This window comes from Fundulus heteroclitus, chromosome 16 (assembly GCF_011125445.2).
Source record: "Fundulus heteroclitus isolate FHET01 chromosome 16, MU-UCD_Fhet_4.1, whole genome shotgun sequence".
NCBI lineage: Eukaryota > Metazoa > Chordata > Actinopteri > Cyprinodontiformes > Fundulidae > Fundulus > Fundulus heteroclitus.
The window spans coordinates 28,707,088-28,728,599 of NC_046376.1; the positions used below are offsets into that span (position 1 = coordinate 28,707,088).

At 43.1% G+C, this 21,512-nt stretch overlaps 1 protein-coding gene across 1 annotated transcript; it reads left to right on the forward strand.

Annotated features, from left to right (window-relative positions):
• The first annotated feature begins 272 nt into the window (after nucleotides 1-272).
• triobpb (TRIO and F-actin binding protein b) lies at nucleotides 273-20,072 on the forward strand. Its single transcript, XM_012879683.3, has 12 exons — nucleotides 273-679; nucleotides 7,770-7,826; nucleotides 7,974-8,042; nucleotides 8,158-8,247; nucleotides 8,417-8,526; nucleotides 9,123-9,564; nucleotides 9,985-10,222; nucleotides 12,708-12,819; nucleotides 13,569-13,728; nucleotides 14,638-14,739; nucleotides 18,561-18,647; nucleotides 18,952-20,072. The coding sequence occupies exons 1-12, from the start codon at nucleotides 674-676 to the stop codon at nucleotides 19,111-19,113; spliced, it is 1,635 nt and encodes a 544-aa protein (XP_012735137.2). The 5' UTR covers nucleotides 273-673; the 3' UTR covers nucleotides 19,114-20,072.
• Nucleotides 20,073-21,512: the final 1,440 nt, after the last annotated feature.

The following is a 21,512-nucleotide window of genomic DNA, read 5'->3' on the forward strand; positions in this document are numbered from 1 at the left end:
GTGTTTTGTGAGTTTGAAAAGAAGATGATAACTACTGGCTCTCCTTATCAGGAAGACGCGCTGCTCTTGTGGAGATCGGTGTTTAAACACGCTTTCTCGCAGTGATCGGTTGTTTTTGGTATTCTTAGAGCTTGAATAAAACTTTTATTATTTGGCCTGTTACCCCTCCCCTCCATGAGGGTCCCCCTTGCTTCATGTTTTTTTTTTTTTTTTTTTTTACAGATCCACCACTGGGGTCTGCGTGTTTTCTTAACCAATCTTTGGCGGACCCGCCCAGGAAGTGGCAGACAGGGCAGAGACAGAGAGCAGCGAGTAACGACGCGCTGAGCGGAGGCAGAAGCTCTCCCCCGCGTATCAGAAAGTTTAGAAATGGTTACACTTCACCCGGAGTTTTTCAGCCACGTTTAGCGGGAAGGACTCCAGCCTTTTTTTTTTTCCTTCTTCTTCCTCTGGGAAGTACGGCCAGTGTGGCTCCGGGGAGGTTGCGGCTCTTTTTGGTGGGGTTAAAAATGTGGATGAATGGCGGGGTTTTATCTGGATTTGCGTGACGTGCGCGAGACAGTAAGGTGCTTTCTGCACGAGCGCTTTAGCTGAGGCGAGAAAGAAAAAGTTGTTCTTGCGAGGATTCAAACATACTTCTCTCTTTATTTTCGCCTTCCTGGATCCTGTTATCATGACGGTAAGTCGTGCTACCCTTAAAAACGAGTCTGTACGCTTCAAGCTGTGTGGGTTTCCCTGTCTGTCGTTTTCTTCCTGAATTGATGGTATACGAAATAAACTTAGTTAGCCGCGTTTAGCTAACTTTTACAGTACCTTAGTGTTGTGCTAGCTCCTGGTAGCTAGCTGTCTTCTGGCAAAGCGCTGGTTTGACACAAGGGGTTTGTTCAAAGGTTAGCCATGTGTTTTTTTTTTATTTTATTTCATGAGAGCTCTCTGGCGGGGCTAAATAGTTTTTTTGTTTCAGTTCTGTTTAATGGACGTGCCATTAGCCGGCAGCACGTACAGTCTGACAGCGTCCACGACCAGCTGTGACACATGCTCCATGTTTTCCTCTGGCCTTTAGTCGTGGGTGGACGAGTGGGAGGGTGGGTAGGTGGGAGGCATTTCGTACCCGTGTCGTTTGGAGCGTTTCGTACACAACAGTTTTGTGTACGAAATCGATTTCGTACACAAAACTATTCAAAAGACCTGTGGGTCTAAACAGTGGATGGTTTTCGAAATAAGATGCATTAAATGTCCTCTCCACATCAGAGAATTTAGAAAGTAAACTTTTAAAACACATGAAAGATTATTTGGTCGACGATTTCCTCTTAATTTGCATTAAAACAATTAAGAGGAAATCGTCGACCAAATAATCTTTCACGTGTTTTAAATGTTTACTTTCTAAATTCTCTGATGTAGAGAGGACATTTAATGCATCTTATTTCGAAAACCAATTGTTTAATTTGCATTAAAACAATTGAAAAGCGGTGACTCGAAACTGAATATTCTCCACAGAAATTGGCCTGATTTAAACATATTTATTTTTTAATTTTATGCTGAAGCGTTGTTTTTGAGATCCTGGGGGAAAAAAGTAAATATTTGTAAGTAAAAAAAAAAAAAAGCCATGGCAAGATTTATTATTTAACAAAGAAAAGTAAATAATCATGGTGTAACTTATAATAATAATAACTATCCAGAATATTAAGTTATTAGTGAAATAAATGAACTTTCAAAAAGTCCAGACGTGCTCAATTGCATATAATTCTCAATAAATCTAGACCTTTAAATGCACACAAATATTAAATGCTTTTGAAAATTGTGTTTTGAGGGTCTAAGCGTAGCTTGCAACCAGTTCATGCCTCTCGTCCTTTTGATATGAGCTACAGTTTCTGCTAGCCTAACAAAAGCATGTGCGCATGTATCAAGAAGGTTTTTAGCATTTAGTTAAGCTCCTAATGTAAAAAAGATGAAAACTGTGGTGACATACTTCCTGATAGCAACATTTCTGTTCATACCAACCGTGGGTCAGTTTGTACCTGGTTTCGGTTTTGTTAGTCTTTTGAGTTTCACTGAAAGCATCGGTTAAAAGTACAATGTTTGCCAATTTTCGCCACACTGTCAAGACAATAAAACAGAAATGCATTGAATAGCTGTAGTTCTTCCATTTTTGTGTTCTGCTTCAGATCAGAACAAAGTTTCTATTTATTTGTACTGAATTTTTGTTAATCAAAGTTGGAAAAATAATCACGGTGGGCCCCTGGTGTAAAAACTCCCAAAGATAAACCCGTTGCTATACATCAAAGTCCAACATGGCTGCCCGCGCGTTTAAAATGCAATCATGGGTGCGCTGATTAACAGTCTGTTTTGACCGTTTGTCATTTTAGGAAATGCTCACAGACATGAATATACGTAGTTCTGTTTGTGAACGCATTGCTTTTGGCTCTGTAGAGACAAGAGAAGTTATCCTGGTGGCCCGTTTCCAGCAAAGCCAGTCAGAAATTTGGTTTTCTTTTGAATTTCAGGTCGGATCTGCCGAGTTCCAAGTAAAAAAAAACAAGAAAATCCCCTGAAGTCAGAATAGTGACTGGGAATGTCGGAGCTTGCCGGCTAACCGCAAGTTCTGCATCTAATATTACTGCCACACATCTAAATGTTTTGAGAGTTGCAAATATAAAATATTCATTATTAGCACTTCTGATGGTTTAGGTCTCATTAAACTTGCAGCCAAATGGTGTGACGGTCTTTCCCGGATCCAAGCTTGAGCTTTTGTGAATCTCTGACCTCCTGAAGAAGCCTTTCTAAGATTGATCATCTATTCTACATTAAGTCTAGAGCAGATGTCAACCTGTGTTTGTGAGAGATGTGTTGGTGTTGCACAGCATTCAAAGACTTCACGAGTATCTCCAGACAAACGCAGCATAATCTCACAGTTGACGCTTTAAATCGTGTTTAGCATCTTTGTGATTATCGTGGTTGTGGTTAGGATTGCAAAAAGCTGTTCCTGACTGTTTTGCCTGTAGCGTTAGTAGTCCTCACCTTAACCGTGGGGTTTCCAAAAGCCTGATGTGTCGTAATTCATCATGCTTTTTCACAGAGAGAATCGGACCCTTTAAAAAAGATCAAATGGAGCAACTTTCCTGTAATACTTAGCTTACTGTTATCAGCAGACATCTCCTCTTGTAGCGTGCCTTTTCAGAAACTAGTTTCCTTTTAGAGAGCGTCTTACACTATCGTCTGACTTTTAAAAGCCTCGCTAAAACTGAACAAAAGAAGCTAACGTCAAGTCTTCATGCAGTAACGACCTCCACACCAGAAAGTTGTCATCTGATTTCTTAGTGGAACTCTTAAGAGAAATAGGCTATTATTTATTGTTCTAACATGGACGGTGTGCATGAAATGTGGCCCAAGCTCGGACACATGTATGAGGAAAATAATAAAATAGACGGTAAAACATTACACTAATGTAACTTTGGGATTCTGAACGGTTGTAGTTTTTATGGATTTAGTCACACGGCGGTCCTTTGTAAGTCGAGGGCTCTTGGGTCTCCAGGTCAGCAGGGAGTGTCATAACCTACCATATAAATTACAGTTTTTAGAAGATAATATGTGATTAAATTCCAGCCAGATGTATTTTCATATTTCATGGCAACAAGCAATTAAAAAATGAAAGATAAACAACAATGATTTGGAAGTCAGAAGGGATGAAAGAGCTGTGCCTGGGTACCAAAAAGGAGTCTGAAGTGACGGGGCAGGTTGACCTGGAGGCACCTAGAAGTAAAACACGACGGGAACTATTAAAATAAAACAAAAGCAGCACCACAGAGCAAAAAAAAACCTCGACATAAAATTTCTTGCGAAGTCCAGAATAACTGTTAGGACGAGCTGTTGTTTCTCTATTATTGCTGTTTTGCACACAGACATGAAAACCTGATGAGCTGCTTTTTATAAAGTAATCAAGAAGCATTGGTTGTCCAACTTGCAGTAATCCAGGAACTGTCATCACAATGACTGTTCATTTGGATCCTCCTGTTCTCATTGTGCACAGAGGTAACCTATTTAACTGAGCCTTCAGGACAAAGCAATGGAGACAATACTCCTTTACAGCGACAGGATACAGGGGTCAGGAAGAGTGCACGATGTCTCTGTGAGCCGGAGTTTTTTTTATTTTTTTTTAACCCCTTTTCCTCCTAAATGAACAGGATCTCTGAGCACATGGCTATTGGAAGCGTTGGGGTTAATCCTGAAGCATATTTCTTCCTCCATCTGCTTCCTGTCCCCGCTCACAGGCAAGTGTAGACTGGTGGACATAAATTTCTGATGGGCTTTGAGACGTCACGAGTTGCACCTGTCGGTTTCTCTGTATTGCTGAGAGCGAGGAAAAAGTCCCCCCTAAAAACGCACAAATTTATCCGCAGCTCAGGATCCCTCTGGTGTTGCTGCATCACGGCTCGCTCTGCAGTTTTTAAATGTAGTCTAGAAGAGTTCCTGAATAATACCCAGTCATATTTTAATGAAAAGACTAATTAAAGTTTGTTTTCACTTTTGCTGCCAGCGTTTTACACCTTAATGGCTGTGTGTCGAGTTATTTTAAAGGGACGGCAAATTTACTCTCTTGTGTGGGCCGACAACATGGCACCAGTGTCATATCTCCAGAGAAAAAATACGATACAATATATATATATATTTTTTTTTTTTTCAAATGCGAGAGGTGTACTTACTTATATGAGATACTATATTTGTTTTGCACAGTCTGCTTGCAGTCATCAGACGGTGAAATCTGTCAAAACGTGCGTCAGAGTGATGGGCAGCCGTAGACGGGAAGAAACCTGCGCGGTGCTGCGGTGCATGGCAGCTCTGAGGAGACATTAAAACTGTACATTATGGCAGCGTTTACAGGGCCTCAGTGACGACATTCACACCCTTTGAACTTGTGCCGCGTGACGCCCACAAACATCAGAGGGCTTTTTCTGTGATTAAACCAACGCAAGCGAGTGCATGACGGTGAATTGTGAAGAAAATAATATATGGTTTTCACTATTCTGGTTTTTTACTTGTAGGATTGTGTAAAAAAAAAAAAAAGCGTGGCATAGATTTGTATTCAGACCCTCTTACTCTGATTCCCTTAAACAAAATCCAGTGCAACCAGTTGCCTTCATGAGGGACCTGATTGGTAAATGGAGCCAAGGGACACAAGATTCAGCTCCTGTTTCAATATTTCTTAGAAAAAGTTGTTCCTGCAGTTACAGCTGCAAGTCTTTTGGGTTTCGTCTCTTCCAGCTTTACACATCACAACACAGACCCCCCCCCCCCCCCTTCTACTTTGCAAAATATCTTGAGGTCAGACTGGATAGAGCATCCGCGAACAAGTTTTACCGCAGATTATCAGCCGGATTTTGGCCTTTTCTCTGTGCCCTGCTAACACGTGAATGTTAAGCGGTGTTTCCCAACCCTGGTACCCGGGGCCCATTCACCTGCCTGTTTCACGTGGGTCTCTAATCCAGCTCGCCCGATTCAGTCAGTTGCATTATCTCCTCGGCATCTCATCACGTCCTGCAGCAGCCTAATCACACCTTCTACAGGTACATCACAAAGCATTTGAATGTTGTGAAAAAGCTCAGTGTTATGTCGTTTATTTCACAAAGTGAAACTCGGATTCATTACACACGGAGGGAAATATTTAAAGACTTTGTTTCTTGTAACTTTTGGGTGTGGCTTACAATACCCAAAATATAATGTCACTGAAACGAGATCAATAAAATAAAAGGAGTATTTGAAACAGAAATGTCATGTTTCTGAAAAGTGTGTCCAATCCTATGTGATCAGCACTTGGTCGGGGTTCCTCTGGCATGGAGGAGATCAGCCTGTGGTTCTGCTCAGATGTTCAGGAAGCCCAGGTTGCTTCGATGGCGGCCTTCAGGACATCTGCATTAAGTCTGGTGTCTCATTTTCCTCTTGATAATACGCCATAGATGCTCTAATGCAGGGGTTCTCAAACTTTGCGTGGCAGCCACGGACCCCTTAGAAGCGGTAACATTTTCCCAAAGACCCCTTTAGATTCCTCATGCTGATTAGTATTTTTTCAAACAGCCTTCTGTAAGGTTAAATACATTAGGAATGATGTATGTTTTTAAAAATCTATATAAATACACCTAATATTAAAGACTTGGTGGAGATTAGATCGTCATTCTCAATAAAGCCAAACTCTGTTGTCATACTATCTAATTTTAGCCGATTTGTGCAGTGACGGTGCAGTTTACTCCCATGGCCGTGCAGGCCGTTACATAACAGACATTAAAATAAATGGTGCTATGCAATCTGAATTTGTGAAATTGAACTATTAGTTTTCATTATCTGTAAGCCACAATCAGCACAGTTACAAGAAATAAAGGCTTGAAATAGTTCACTCTGTAATGAACCCATATGATGTAAACATTTCACTTTCTGAAAGGGGAGACAAGAAGACATGAATATGGAACTTTTCATGATACTTTAGCAGGGAAAAGGAAGCTGGTAAAGAAAATCCTCCCCACACAATGATGACCGAACCTGGCTGTATGTTTAGGCTTGCTGTCCTCGCAGGTTTTGTTCAGGATTGCTCTGTACTTGGCTCCATTTATCTTCTGACCCGCTTCCTTCTCCCTGCTTAAGATAATCCTCCCCACACAATGATGCCGCCACCACCATGTTTTATGCTGCCGACGGTATGTTTGTGTTAGTTTTCTTCCTACTCGTAGAATCTGGCACATTCTCCAAGAAATTAGGTTGTAGTCCCAAGCGTTCGCTTTGTCTCTGGTCCTATTCACTAACTAGGTGACTTCTGATGGTTGCACTGGACTTTTAGGGATAAAGAGGCTGAATACTAAACGGTACACTTTTTGATTCCACTTTGTAATTGTGCATTTCTTTGTTGGTTTCAAATGAAATATTGATTAAAATACGCTAAGGTTTGCTGTGGAGACGTGACAAAGTGTGTGTGTGTGTTTGGGGGTTCAAGGTTTGTGAATATTTTAGAGCAGGAGGAATCAAATGATCAGAAACGAGTTTGTGTGCAGAAGGTAAAGACACGGGAGTGTGAGTCCTGGAGGAAACGGTATGAGCAATGCTAGGAGGGTTGAATGGAGGAATGGTCATGTGCGTTAGGGAGAGATACGAGGAGGGAGGACTGGATATTGCCTAATCTTCATCTGGGATCAGCACTTCTTCTACGTGTATCGCACACGTTTTCTCTTCCTGTGCTCGGGTGGAAGGCAAAAAAACCGAGGCTGCTGCAGCGGAGCAGAGGCCTGTTTAGTAAACAACTCTGTGACGTGAAACCACTGGAGTGTGTTTGCAGAATCAGTTCTCGGTGGCCTGATTACAGTGCACACTAGTTTTACCCCCGCGTCGAGCGCATTACGCTGTATAAGGACTGTATTTGAGGAAAAGGCCGATCTCCCGGTCTCAGCTTTAGCAGCCCGGGCGGAAAGCAGCAAACGTCCTTTGTGGCGGAATAAGTCAGCGGCATGTTTTACTACAATGATGGAATAAACCTGCAGGGGTGTGGATACGTTTAGCCTTCCCCTTCCCTTTATGCCGACCTGTGTGTCTCTTTGTCATGCCCTCTCTGTCTCATCTTCTTTGTTTCCCTGTGTGTGAAACCTACTCAGACCTGCTCTTTAATGCGCGGCTAATCACACGAGCGGCGCTGACATACAAAGACGTGGCGGCTTTCCTTCCTGTCGCCTGTTGTTTGCGTTCATCTCCGGCGATCAAATGATAAAACTGACTCTGTGTCCTCCTCTTGGCAGCCTGACCTCTTGAACTTCAAAAAGGGATGGATGTCGAAGCTGGACGACTGTGGAGAGGTGAGAACATCCTCTTTGGTCGCGCTAACGACCAGAACCGTTTTTATTTTAGTTTCCCGCGTTCTCTGACCTGGTTTATTTACTTCTAGTGTTGCGGTGTTTCTCGTTGATTCTCAGCTGACCCCAATGTGTGTTTCTGTCTTTTAGTGGAAGAAGCACTGGTTTGTTTTGACAGATGCTGGACTCAAATATTACAGAGACTCCACTGCAGAGGAGGCAAGTCTTTTTGATCTTAATGAGAAGCTTTTTATACCTCCTGCAAATGGCTGCAGTTGCCCTTTTTAAACAAATCTGGGTTTGGTTTGACAAAAGAAATTGTTTCCCTGCACAGAAAGATGACTTGGATGGAGAGATTGACCTGAAATCGTGTCTGAAGGTGTCCGAGTTCAACGTGGAGAAGAACTACGGGTTTCAGATACAGGTGAAAGCGTCAAACCGGTTTTGTCTCTTTTTTTCTTCCTCTTAAATATCCGTTAACTTCACCGTTCTTCTATTTCTGCCCCACTGTCTACCTCGGCGCGTCATCTGCATGGGAAGAGTCCCATCTTTCATTTCTTTAACATTTTTGTTTTCCCCTGGCTGTGCCTCAGACGCGGGAAGCTGTTTTCACACTGTCGGCCATGACAGCTGGGATCAGGCGAAACTGGATAGAGGTTTTGAAGAAGTGTATCCAGCCCAGCAGCTCTCCGGACCTCACACAGTAAGTACCGGCACAACAGGAGTTTATTTTGGTTTGATGCGGGGCCATCATTTTTTAAATATTTTTAATACCTGAACTGGGTCATATAGGAACAATGCGAACAGAGTCTAAATCAAGGTTTTAACGGCAGTGATATTCAGTTAAATTAAGTTTAATATTTCCCTAATTCATGAAAACGTTCAATTCCTGGCAATCCTGGAAGAAAAGCTGTTACAGATTGCAAAAACTGAGGGTCACCTTCCTGCAGGAAGACGAGTCTAAACGTGCTGCCTGACCTGCAACAGGACGGTTCAGATCTAAGCGTATTCATGTGTCACAGTGACTTCAATCAAAGATTGAACGGGCCAATTATTCCTTAGATGCTCTCTGTCCAGTCATTTATTTTGTTAAATGACTGGACAGAGAGCATTATTTTATTGCTCTCTGTCCAGGGAGAAATAAAATAATGCGGTGAAACATAGAAAATATGTTTGTGGTCGTAGCATGACAAACTGTTAAACAGTTGGATGGGTAGGAATACTTTCGATGTTATAAAAACAAGAATATGCAATCTTAGTTTTCCCTGACGACGTGGTGTGTAATCTTTCTTTCATTAGATTGCCTGACAACAACAGCGACAAGGAGAACTCCCACAAACGTTTCCCGACGTCTTCCCGTCGGCCGTCGTCGCGCCACGTCGAATCCCAGCCGGACGCGCCGAGCTCGGCCCATCCCGCCGAACGAAAATGCGACTACGTAGAACTCTCTCCTGTTACCGCCTCCTCTGGGCCGCTCCCATCCAGTCAGAGAGAAGCAGGAGAGGGGCAGGGGCGAGAGCACAGCCAGTGGCAGGAGGACAGGAGCACGAGCAGCCAATGGGAGGCCGTTCTGTCCCGGAAGGGCTCGGGCGTGGGATCCAACCAGAGGCTACACCTGGAGGACGAAATTGAGAAGAAGTGGTCCGAGTTTGAGCGAATGCCGTTAAAGGACATGAGCTCCTTTTCGTCGACGGGCTCGCGGACCTCTGGCACGTCAGCCAACGAGGCGCTGCAGAGGGAGGTAGTGTGTGGAGTTGATTCTGTAATTTGCAAAGATACTGAAATGCAAATTAACCCTTCATCCGCATGGATGAAGTAAAGCAACTCTTTTTCAACCCTTTGACCCTCTTTGCTTCTTTCTATCTTAAACGTCACTTTCAGCAGTGTTTTCCATCTCGTGAATGGAGATAGATAAAATCAGGATTGGTCTAAGAAGTACTAAGTAATGTGGAAAATGCTTCTGAAAAGACAGTCTCCTCTGTTTTTGTGTGCTGTGATGTGCTTTTTTTTTATATATATATATATATATATATATATATATATATATATATATATATATATATATATATAATACTCTGAGAATAGCATCTGTCTCCATGTGAAATGCAGACAGCTGTGGGGTCCATCAGTTGGCTTTACTTCCGTTTTCCTCTCCTCTCAGGTGGCGTCACTGAGGCAGCAGCTGGACAAACTACAGCAGGGGGGAGGAGGGGGAAGGGGAGGAAGTGTGCGCGGTAACTGCGGCCCCGAGGCGCCCTGCAGCCGCAGCCTGGCGGCCATGGAGCGCGCTCACAGACACGCGCTGGAAGAGCTGCAGAGGCAACACGACCGGCAGATGAGGGAGCTGGAGACGGAGAAGGACCGGCTGCTGCTGGAGGAGACTCAGGACACGGCACGAGGTCAGCCAATCAGGGAGCCGTAGCGTACCAGTTTCTGCAGTTTCTCTGAGTTTTTAGAGGTTTATTGCTTCTAATTTGAATTGTAAAGATCAACTAGCCTTCCCAGTCAGATGGAGGGATATCACAGTTTAATACAATTATACATATTAGTCAAACTAATTGCAGTTAAAGCTAAAGCAGTTTTTACCGTACGTCTCCTAATGAATAACTTTGCTATGTTGTAGATTTCAAAATACTAAAGTTGTAATTTCCTTTGAAAAATAGTTTCCAGTAAAACTCAGTGAATTTTCACTTCTGCCACCGTTGCCTTGCTGAGCAGCAACTTGACATGAGATCTCATGTTTTATTTGTCTGTACAACCAAAGTCAAAACGCAGATGCTGCCAAGAGAGATCGCATCACGTCTTACAGTATATGCAGACTCAGTGGCTGCTGGTTAATGTGCGCTTTTACTGGGTGTCATTAGTTGTTGTTGCTGCTGGCATAGCGCTGTCTGATGGAGGCTTGTTAGAAAAAACACACGAGGGCAGGAGTCTTTTTTTAAGAAATTTATATTCAGCACAAACTATACTCTGGAAGGCTGAGCTACTAAGAATAAAAAGTGACATCTCAGAAAACGTGATTACTTTCCACCAGTTTGTTGTATTTTAAATTAACAGAATCAGCTTTTCGCCCCCCAAAACAAAACCACAATCAAACTTGTTCAATTATATATAGTCCAGCGATGAATGAAGGGTTTGCCTTTGGATTAATACGTCCAACACAGCGCCGATGTCCTTACATCACAGTCTGCCACAGGTGCTAGAAAGAATTACCCAACAAGATAAATATGGCGTTAGGGCTCAGATTATTTATCAGTGTTGGTATAACATAGTAATCAAAAATGGGAAGCTGTCACCGGTGTGCTCCTCTACCTGCGGTGGCTTTCCAGGCTCTCAGGTGATGAGTCAGCTGCTGGCGGTCTGTCTGAAACGTCTTCCTCCTTCCTTTAACTGTGTAGCAGCAGAGGTCATTAACAAAGCAACAGTTTAAGAGATGCCTAATGTGAGACAACGTTGCAGACTGTTTTAGTCATTACGATGTTCTGAACTAATTAAGGTATAGGAGATTTAAAAAGCAAGCTGACATTTTTCTCTCACTCTGGTTAATGCTAGGCCAAAAGTAAAAAAATAAATACAGTATTTGTTACAAATATAAGACTACATAATATATAAACATTCAGATGTTATTTATTGCAAAGCTATTCAGCTACAGCACCATGAAAATGTTGCATAAGTAAAAAAAAACCTGCAGCTTTGCACATTTAAAGACTAGAATTTATGCCCCTTATTCTTCCAGAACAGGTCAAGCTCAGTTGTCTAGCCACATAATGTCAATTATGTTTTCCTCTGTACTTTGACTGGGCCATTCTAATAAATGAACATGCTTTGATCTAAACTAAAATAACTAGAACCCAGTGCAGGTCAAAGGTGAAGCTTGGCGATTTTAAATGTCTCTCTGTTTTAGGTTGCTGACATGCTGGTAGTCACTAAAATTCCCAGGAGCATTTATAACAAATGGTATGGCATGGATGTGCCAAACATTTCTCCAATTGAATAAAAACAAAACAGAAGTAATAATCTTTGGACCAATAGAGGAGAAATCAAAAGTTAGCACAAAGCTTCAGCTGCTTCAGCTAAAAAACACTAATCAGGCCTGAAATCTGGGAGTAGTCATGGACTCAGACCTGAACCTCCAAAAGCATCTAAAGACAATTACAAGGTCAGCTTTCTATCACCTGAAGAACATTTCTAGGATTAAAGGACTAATGTCTCAGCAGGATCTGGAAAATCTAATTCAATGCGTTTATTTTTAGTAGAATTGATTACTGCAACGGTGTCTTCACAGGTCTGCCTAAAAAGTGGATCAGACAGCTGCAGCTGATCCAGAACGCTGCTGCCCGCGTCCTCACTAAGACTAAGAAAGTAGAGCACATCACCCCAGTTCTAAAGTCCTTACACTGGCTCCCTGTATCTCAGAGAATAGACTTTAAAATACTTCTGCTTGTCTATAAATCCCTAAATGGCTTAGCACCTAAATACATCACAGACTTGTTATCAGCGTATCAACCCTCCAGACAACTTAGGTCTTCTGGCTCCAGCCTACTCTGCAAAACCAAACACGGAGAAGCAGCATTTAGTTCTTATATTCCACTTATTTTAAACAAATTTCCAGAAAACAGTAAAGGCGCTGAAAGCCTGAATTCCTTTAAATCAACTAAAACACATTTGTTTAGCGTTGCTTTTAACTGTTAATGTTGAAGTTTGTAGTCCGTATCTGACCTGCTGCTGCTGTTCCCATGCAGTGTGCTTGCCTCTGCAATGTTTTCCCTCTGTCACCGTAATGCTTTTCTTTCCCCCGTGTCTTGTTTTGTTCATGTACAGCAGTTTGAATCGTCCTGTTTACTGAAAAGTTGCCTTGCCCCTGGGCCTGCATTTGTGTTTCAGTGATGGAAGCTTTGAAGAAGAAACACAAAGAGGAGCTGGAGAGAGAGGTGGAGAAGGTCAAGAGGCTGAGCAGCGGAAAGTTAGACCCTCGGACTCTGCAAGCCCAGCAACAGTAAGGGACCTTCAATGAGCTCCTGCCAACGAGCCAGATCCCAGTGGAGCCTCGCCGCACCGCTTTATTTTACTCTAATCTTCACGTAGCTGTGAACTCTGATTACGTTGCATCCGCCTTTCTGCAAAGCTACAACATAAATCCATCTTTTACTCCTAACAAAATATCCAGCCTGAGTTTTGGGAGCTGTACTGGCCACCTCTGTCCTGCTTGTAAGTGGAGGCCGGCTGGCCACAACAGTGTTTGTGTAAAATAAAACTGAGCTTGCAGATGGCACAACAGTCCCTCCTTGTTAAAGCGAGCCCATTAGTAGCGCCGCTCCAGATAGGCTCCCAAGGAATGTGGAAGAATTTAGGCTTGGATAAGATTTTCTCAGCAGTCTTCAAGAGGGCCTTTCACACAGACTGTCCCTGCAGCGCTTTCTGCCTTTAAACTGCTTGGGCATTTTCAACATTGCGTGCTCTTCCTCTTTTTGTGGTTATTGGCTGCAAGATGCAAAGAGGTTTTACGTCTACTACAGGAAACGCTTGAGGAACAGAAATAGACAAACAAAAAGTGTTGCTCTTATCTAATACCGTTCTTGAGACGGATGACTTTTACGCATTAATTGATTTCGTGGAAGTAATTAGCTTTCAGAAAGCAGGATATTGCTTCTGGCTTAAAAGGATTTGGTTTTTAAAAGGAGGCTCGGTTTCCAGTGCGTACGATGTATGAAAAGCTTTACATGACACGTTCTCCTGTTGCTGCAGGGCTGAAACTCAGGCCTTGCAGAGAGAGCTGGCCGGTCTGTCTGAGCGCTACTCTGAGAAGTGCCTGGAGCTGAACCGGGCTGAGCAGAGGAACGCCGAGAGAGAACGGGAAGTCAGCCACAAAGAGAGAGACATGGAGCAGCTGAAGAAGGACAACGCGGTGAGTTAGTCGCTGATAAAGTGAAAATAAAAGGCTTCCCTCTTTTCATCTGCAACAGGATGATGGGAGAAAACCTCTAAGCACTCTACAGTGTGACGTCAAAGTATTCACATCCCCTTTGTGTGTCTATGTGTGTATATATAGATATAGATAAATAGAGAAAGAAAGAAAACCCAAGGTGTTTAACTGTGAAGTTGAAGGCATAGTACATGGTTTTCAGGCATTGTCTTGCATTCAGTCCTCTTTACTCCGATTCCATAAATGAAATCCAGTAAGAGCCCATGGCTTCTGAAGGGAGTCCACCTGTGTGTGGCATTGCTGTCATCACAGCAATAAAATCATGTGCAATATCTCAGCTTCAATGCCGTAGCTGATATATCTGGCCAGTTGGGTGGACTCTAACCATGAGGTCCCGCACGTCTGGTGGATGATGAGAAGCTGAGGCTAATGATGGGGGAGGACTTTGTCTAACGGGAAGAAAAGTGTCAGGGAAATGTGGATTAACTGTGATCTGTGTTTTTGACAATAGGGGAAAAATTCTATATTTTCTCAACATTGTGCTGCCCATGTCTGGACATAAATGCACAGCAACTTAATCAGATTTTTAGTTGTAGAAAAATGGAAAACCATGTATCATTTTCTTCCAGTTCACAGCTGTGCACTACTCGGTGTTGATCTATAACATACCATCATCCTAAAATCAATTACAGTTTGTGGTGGTAACTTAGCAACATGTGAAAACATCTTCCAGAGTTTGGATATGTTTCAGATGCAATATTCTGCAATTCTGTTCTTACACTAAACAATCCAAGAGTAAAGTCAAAAGTGTGTCTTGATTAACTCAAAAAATCTCCTTTCTTCTCTTCTGTGGCAAATATGTTTTTTAAAAAAATGGATTTTGTTCTTCAGGAACTAAAGACCCGCTTGACGGATGAAATGAGTCGTACGCGATCCAGCCTTACTGATAAAGGCTCAGAGGACAACAAAGACAAGGTGTCCTGTGAACTACAGGTACTGTTGTTTTTGAAACCGAAAGTGTATTTTCTGCGTGCATCCTCCGCACCGGCAGCCGCGCTCTCCATGCGGTCTGCAGGTGTGAAAATACGCAAGCCTTCATGTCAAGTCTCAGCTGCAGCTGCTTTAGTTTGGGGTTTTTCTGTGTGGGAGGGAGAGTGAACTGTGGGCTAATGTCGTTGCTGGAGTCTGCTGTGTGGACTTAAATCGCTTTAAAAGGAGCTAGGTCATACGTGTACCTTGTTGCAGTATATTTAGAAACTACTTCATTTGAACTTTTTCTTTTTTCTCTCTCTCTTTTTTCCTTTCTTTTTTTCCCTTTTTTTCCCTTTTTTCCCTTTTCATTTGAACTTTTCTGTTTAATTCTGAAATAGAAGTTGTGGGTATATGAAAATGATACCTCATTGTTTGGTATTTGACAAACAGCTTAACGTTGGTTAAAATCTAACATGGCTGTAAAAGGACAGGCGTTAAGCCGTCCATGTACCATATGGCTAATCGGTACACGTGAGAGCTACAGCATGACGCTGCCACCACCATGTTTGGCTTGGTTTACCTCAGACAGTGACGCTGGTGTTCCAGCATCTTACAGTTTACGGTGGATTTTGAGCTGTGATGTTTCCTGGGTCGTTCTTAGACATCCTCACCAGTTCCTCTTCATCAGAGGGGAACGGTTTGGGCCAGATGGACGAACATTGGGCCTAATTGGGTGTTCCTAGTGGACAATGATCCCAAACAAACATCTGGTAGGGTTTGGAGATGGATAATACAGACTGACGAGGCTTCTGGAGCGGCCCTGAGCTCAGCCATGTTTGAAATTTCTGAACTGTGCCTAAAAAGCAGCATGTGATTTCTCTTCCACTTGCTAAGGGATGGTTATCCAAATATTAGTGTAGGTTTGTGCACCCATTCGGTGCTGTATCTTTACTTTTGATCCATAGACGTTGTTCAGTGCAGCAACACAGCACCTTGGCGTGATCCTGCCACCGTCATGCTTCACAGGAGGTAGAGGCTTTGACCTCAACTCCTCCAAATAGGGGTGGCCGATACGGACTTTAAATGTTATCAAGATATATTGTGGCGCTATTGTGATAACAATGAAAGTGATGACAAACCACTATTTACAGCTTCTTGCAGTCTTCTCAGGTCACTGTATGGCTGTGACTGCATGTCACAGCACTTATAGCCCCATAAACTTACCACAATAGATAAACCATAAATTTACCATCTTTAAAAAAACATTCATATATAACACATTAAAACAACATTCGACAGGAGCTTCGTCAGGACACTAGCTACATAAACAAGTGTTTTTTTTATCGGTAAACCACACACAGTAACTGCAGTTAATTCACTTTTTTTTATTTATCGATGTGTATTGATGCTCTCAAGGACCCAAAATGGAAAAAATGAAAATCCCATCAGTACTGTCAATTGTTGGGGTTTTCAGGCTCCGTTAATTGGATTTATAGTTATCATGATATCAAACCATATGATAGAGAACCCCTACCACCAAACATATATTTTGTCATTGTGGGCCAGTAGCTGAATCTTGTTCTCTTTTTGTGGAGCTAGTGGCCTTTATTTACAGTAATCAGACAGGAAATGGGCAGAGAAAGAAGGGGAGAAAGACCTGCAGCGAGACAGAATCAGACCCCAGGCAGTCAGGTGGAGGGCTAATGTCTTCCTATCATCAGAGGCCCGTTTTACTGCTAAACTGCCTTCTAACTGGATCTTTTGAACTTGCTGTAAACTTTTTCTCCATAGGGTATTTTGACATTTACAGCTGGTAGCTGTAAATGTCAAAGTTGAGGTTTCGACACCAGCTGTTCTTTCTTGATCAACAGCCTCTCAGTCCGTGTTTATGTTAAAGGTGCCTTCCTCTGTGTGTAGAAACTTGCTGGTTCCTTGCAGGCTTCTGCCATGGTTGCTCATGGGTTGTTCAGCTCAGTTTCCTTTCCTCTGAGTGTGACTGTTTGGCTCAGGTGGACAGAGTTGGGTTTTCCAGCAGAATCATGATCCCCAAACATGCATTAAAAAAACAGTTTTGGAAAGCCAGGTCTGCACCAGGAAACCAACCAGTCTACCAATTCCACCAAGACATTGGCTCAAATATCCCTACGGATCTATATCAGGACATTGTTACATACCTGCATGAATAACTTTAAACCAGTGTGGATTAGAAAGAAAATGTTTGCCTTAACGGAGCAATAAGTAAGATAGTTACTGTAAAATCAACCTGAATCATTCTCATTTGTCACCTGGGATTGAAGTAACATTGCCTTTAAACAATCGGTCCTCTATCAACAATGTCCTAGTCAAGTTTTGCTCCTTTCAAAATTAGGGGAACTACTTCTTTGCAGTGTAGTTTGTTTACTTCCTGGTTCCTGAGCATATCAAATGAAAGTTCCCAGGGTTCCCAAAGAGCAGCAGCCTGCAAACATGGAAGCCAGTTAGAGAAGCGGACCAGAAGTAGAACAGAATACAACAACATATACCTGTTCTGTGGAAGTAAATATTCAGCCGGGTTTCACAGCAGCAATGGACTGTTGGAATAGGAACAACACATACAGGCTGCCGTTTAACTAACCACTAGGTGTCATTGTTTCTAATTGTTCCTTTAAATTCAAACATCCAGTTCTTTTCTCTTCTAAGTTGTAAATCTCTAGCCTCGTGAGACCATCCTGATCTCGCGAGCTTTCAAGGTTTCACTCGCAGATCAGTCTGGCTACTTTCCGTTAAAGAAAATTTGGAGCCGTTCACCAAACGAACGTCCAATCAGCGTTGGCTTTGAGGCGGGTTGAGGTGTGACGCAACGGGAAGCGCGTCAGTTCAGGCTAAACAACATGGCGGCTTCAGCCGATGAAACTAGCGTTAGCGCGGCTATCGAGCAAGTTTTATCGGAATTACAGAGTATTTCTTTGCTGAGCTAACAAGCCTTTACCTGCAGCAGCAAGAGTAGCTTGGCTTGTGGTTGTGTTTTCGTCGTCGCGACGACGAATCTGATTGGTTCATTTGGCCCGTCTATCACCAACATAGGCCAATCAGCTAACCAGTATTTTCGCCCCTTCCCAAAATTACTTCAACGGAAGGTTTCCAGATGGATATGCGGAGCAAATCTATCTGGCGGAGTCAGGTAAGTAAATCTCCTGATCATTTGAGGTTTCAAATGAATCATGAAAAGCCCAGAGTTAGAGGAACAATACCTGAATTTATTTTTGTCTGGTTAAGAAATTGCATTTCACGTGACGTATTGTGAGTTAAGACAGAATTTCGACTGACTGCGCGATCGAGTTTTTTAGTAGAAATAAGCAGCGAAAACCCGGGATGACTTTTCTCTGCCAATGGCACAACGAGGTACAGAGCCATTGCTAAGCTGCAGCTCCTCCCGCTCATACACAACAGGGTGGCGTGCATGTAAGTGTTGACCATTCACATAAATATCATTTATCCGAGACGTAGACGTTCATGTCAAAGAAAACGAAGGAAAGACTCTCGTCGAAGCCTTGTTTCCTCCGGAGGATTGTGCAAGAGCTTGAGGCGCGTGTTTAGTCTGGTGCATCATGCATGCAGGTTTTTCATTGGTTAAAAAAATTAGTTGGGGGTGGGGCTTACAGTTCACACCAAACTGTCCTCACTCACAGTTTGAGTTTGTGAAGGATCGGGGATAGTTCCTTTAATGACATTCATGCTGGTTTATGTTGACCTCTGACCAGAACTGTCGATGCGTGCATGTTTTATCCATGCCGTCGTGCTTCTTTTTTTATTTTTATTTTTTTTGGTTTTGGAAAGTAAACCCACTTCTCTCTCTCTTCCAGGTTCTCCTCAGAATGAAAGATAACGAGATAGAGTATCTGCACAAGGAGATCAGCTGTCTTAGGAATGAGCTACAATTTCTAAACACGGTCAGTACCCTGCTTTATCTGCCTCAAATCCTGGATGTGCAGTCTTTGTGTGGAAGGATAACGTTAAAGTCGGCGTCTGTAAACACAGGCCTGGTGAAATGTCGGCCTCGTAGGTGTATAAGCTGCAGTGCATCAACGCACTAAGCCAGAGGAAGCCTGTAATTAAATAAAAACACAGGTCTGTTTTGGTGGGAATGTAATGTTGCGCCGTTACAGCCCGAGGGCTTTCTGAAGTTGGTGGTGTGGAAGATGAAGCCGTTTTGTTTTTTTCCTCCTTCTCCTCCTCCCACTCATTGTTGTGCAGGAAAAGCAGCTGGCCTGTGAGCGGTATGCAGAGGTGCACGGAGAGCTGAACGGGATGAAATGCCGGACTGAGCGCGAGATTCAGAGCCTGAAGGAGCACTTGAGGCTGGCCATGGCTGCTCTGCAAGAGGGACAAAAGCTGGGGAACAGCCTGGACCACTGACTAGCTGCTGCTGCTAAATCTGTGGCGCACATGAGGATGGCTATGGGCTGATAAAGGCAGGAGAATGACAAAGCATAGTTCAAAGTCTCTTTAGAGATTTGGAAAAGCAGGTGTCTTTTTTTTTTTTATTATTATTATTATTGTTTCAACCTTTCTTTGTCCCCAGAGATTAGCTTTTCAGTCTGCATGGCGACTGGATCCAAAGGAGCTGCTCGTGCAGGACCTTAGCAGCTGTGTCAGAACTGCCACAATGTGTCTTTCAACCCATTTGCCAAAGCGCCATTTGGTTGGTTTCATTACACTGGGCCTTACCTTGTATGTTAAAGTGCACTTTTGCTTTTTTTTTTTTTTACTTTTGAGAGTTCAAGCTTGCATCCAGACGCATTTGGTCTTAAAACTGGAACATCTGCGTTTTACAGTTCATCGGGCCTTCTAGATGGCTTGTACCGTCTAAACTTCCTTTTGAAAGCGGAGGTCAGAAGACTCGCTTGCTTCATACAGCTTTTCGTTATTTTTAGTCCGTCTGCGAACATTTGTACCTGTGTTTTGTTTGTAAATGGGAGTTTCTGGAAAATACATTGGGATTCTGACATGACAACACAGGACAACTTGTTGATGGGGAAATTTGGTCTGATTAAGGAACAGATTCAGGCTTCCTTCACTGATAGTTGACTAAACGCTGTTGGATGATTGTTTCTCCACGTAACTCATCCATATATCTACGACCCATGGAGGAGATTTCCCCAGCTTCCTGACTCCGCTGACCATTTACCGGCATGTTCTGCTAAGTGCCACCACCACACCAAATGGCAGGTGTTGCATCAATGAGCCATTTTTTTTATTTTATTATATTTTTCTTATTGAAAATATCTATTGTGAAAGAGTAACTACCTACTTTTTTTGAAGCATTTTCATATTTAAAAGCCTTTAGGGTCTTTGTAAATTATGCTCGTTTTTTTGCAATCAATAAAGTTACTTCATTAGAAACCTGTACAAACTTTGACCTTTTTATTTTAATGTTATAAGGATACCTACAGTGCCTTGCCAATGTTTTTACGCTTAACCTTTTTCATTTTGTGGTGCAGACTAGAAAAAATACTACGAAATGCTGAAATACAAGAAACTTTTTTAAAAAGTATATATATTTTTTAAATATCTAAAGTTCTTATCCTCGGGAGGATGTCCTGCCCCAAGTGGAGACGTTTAAGTATCTTGCGGTCTTGTTCACGAATGAGTAAAAGATGGAGCGGGAGTTCGATAGACGGATTGGTGCGGATGCTTTACCGGTCTGCGGTGGTGAAGAGAGAGCTGAGTAAAAAGACAAAGCTCTCGATTTACCGGTCGATCTACGTTCCTACCCTCATCTATGGTCACGAGCTTTGGGTCGTGACCGAAAGAACGAGATCCCGGATACAAGCGGCTGAAATGAGTTTTCTGCGTAGTGTGTCTGGGCTCTCCCTTAGAGATAGGGTGAGGAGCTCAGTCATCCGGGGAGGACTCAGAGTAGAGCCGCTGCTCCTCCACGTCGAGAGAGCCAGTTGAGGTGGCTCGGGCATCTGGTCAGGATGCCTCCTGGACGCCTCCCTGGAGAGGTGTTCCAGGCACATCCCACCAGGAGGAGGCCCAGGGGAAGACCCAGGACACGCTGGAGGGACTATGTCTCTCTTCTGGCCTGGGAACGCCTTGGGATTCCTCCTGAGGAGCTGCCCCAAGTGGCCGGGGAGAGGGACGTCTGGGCCTCCCTACTGAAGCTGCTACCCCCGCGACCCGACCCCGGATAAGCGGAAAAAGATTGATGGTTTATGTTTATTTTTCAGCCTCCTTTACTGAGAAACCCTGCAATAAAATACAGCCCAACTAACTCTGTTCAGTACTCACCTATTTAGTAAAGAGTCCACCTGTGTCTCATTTAATCTCGGAATAAATCCAGCTGCCCTGTGAAGACCTTGTGGGTTTGTTGGAGAACTTTAGCGAATCCTAGCACCGTGAAAACCAGGGAAGATAGCAAACAAGTCGGGGGGGGGACGACTGGAAAAAGTTAAAAGCAGGTTGAGGTTTAAAATGACATCCTACGTCTTGAATATCTCAGAGCACCTAAATGATAGGTTGGGCAAGAAGAGCAGGTGTATGAAACATCCAAACATCCATGAGGCCCATGTTAGCTCTAGAGGAGCTACAGATACAGGACAAAATAGTCCACAGGCCTGGCCGTTATTGAGGAGTGGTGAAAAGAAAGCCACACGAAAAACCCTCTGCAAACACAGAAAGTCCTCCGATCTGATGAGACCAATACATTTTGGGCAACACTGGTGGCAGCATCATGCTGTGAGAATGATTTTCAAAGTTTGCAAAAACTAATTCCTGTCATTGTTTACTGACCAAAATCAAAGCTAAAAAAC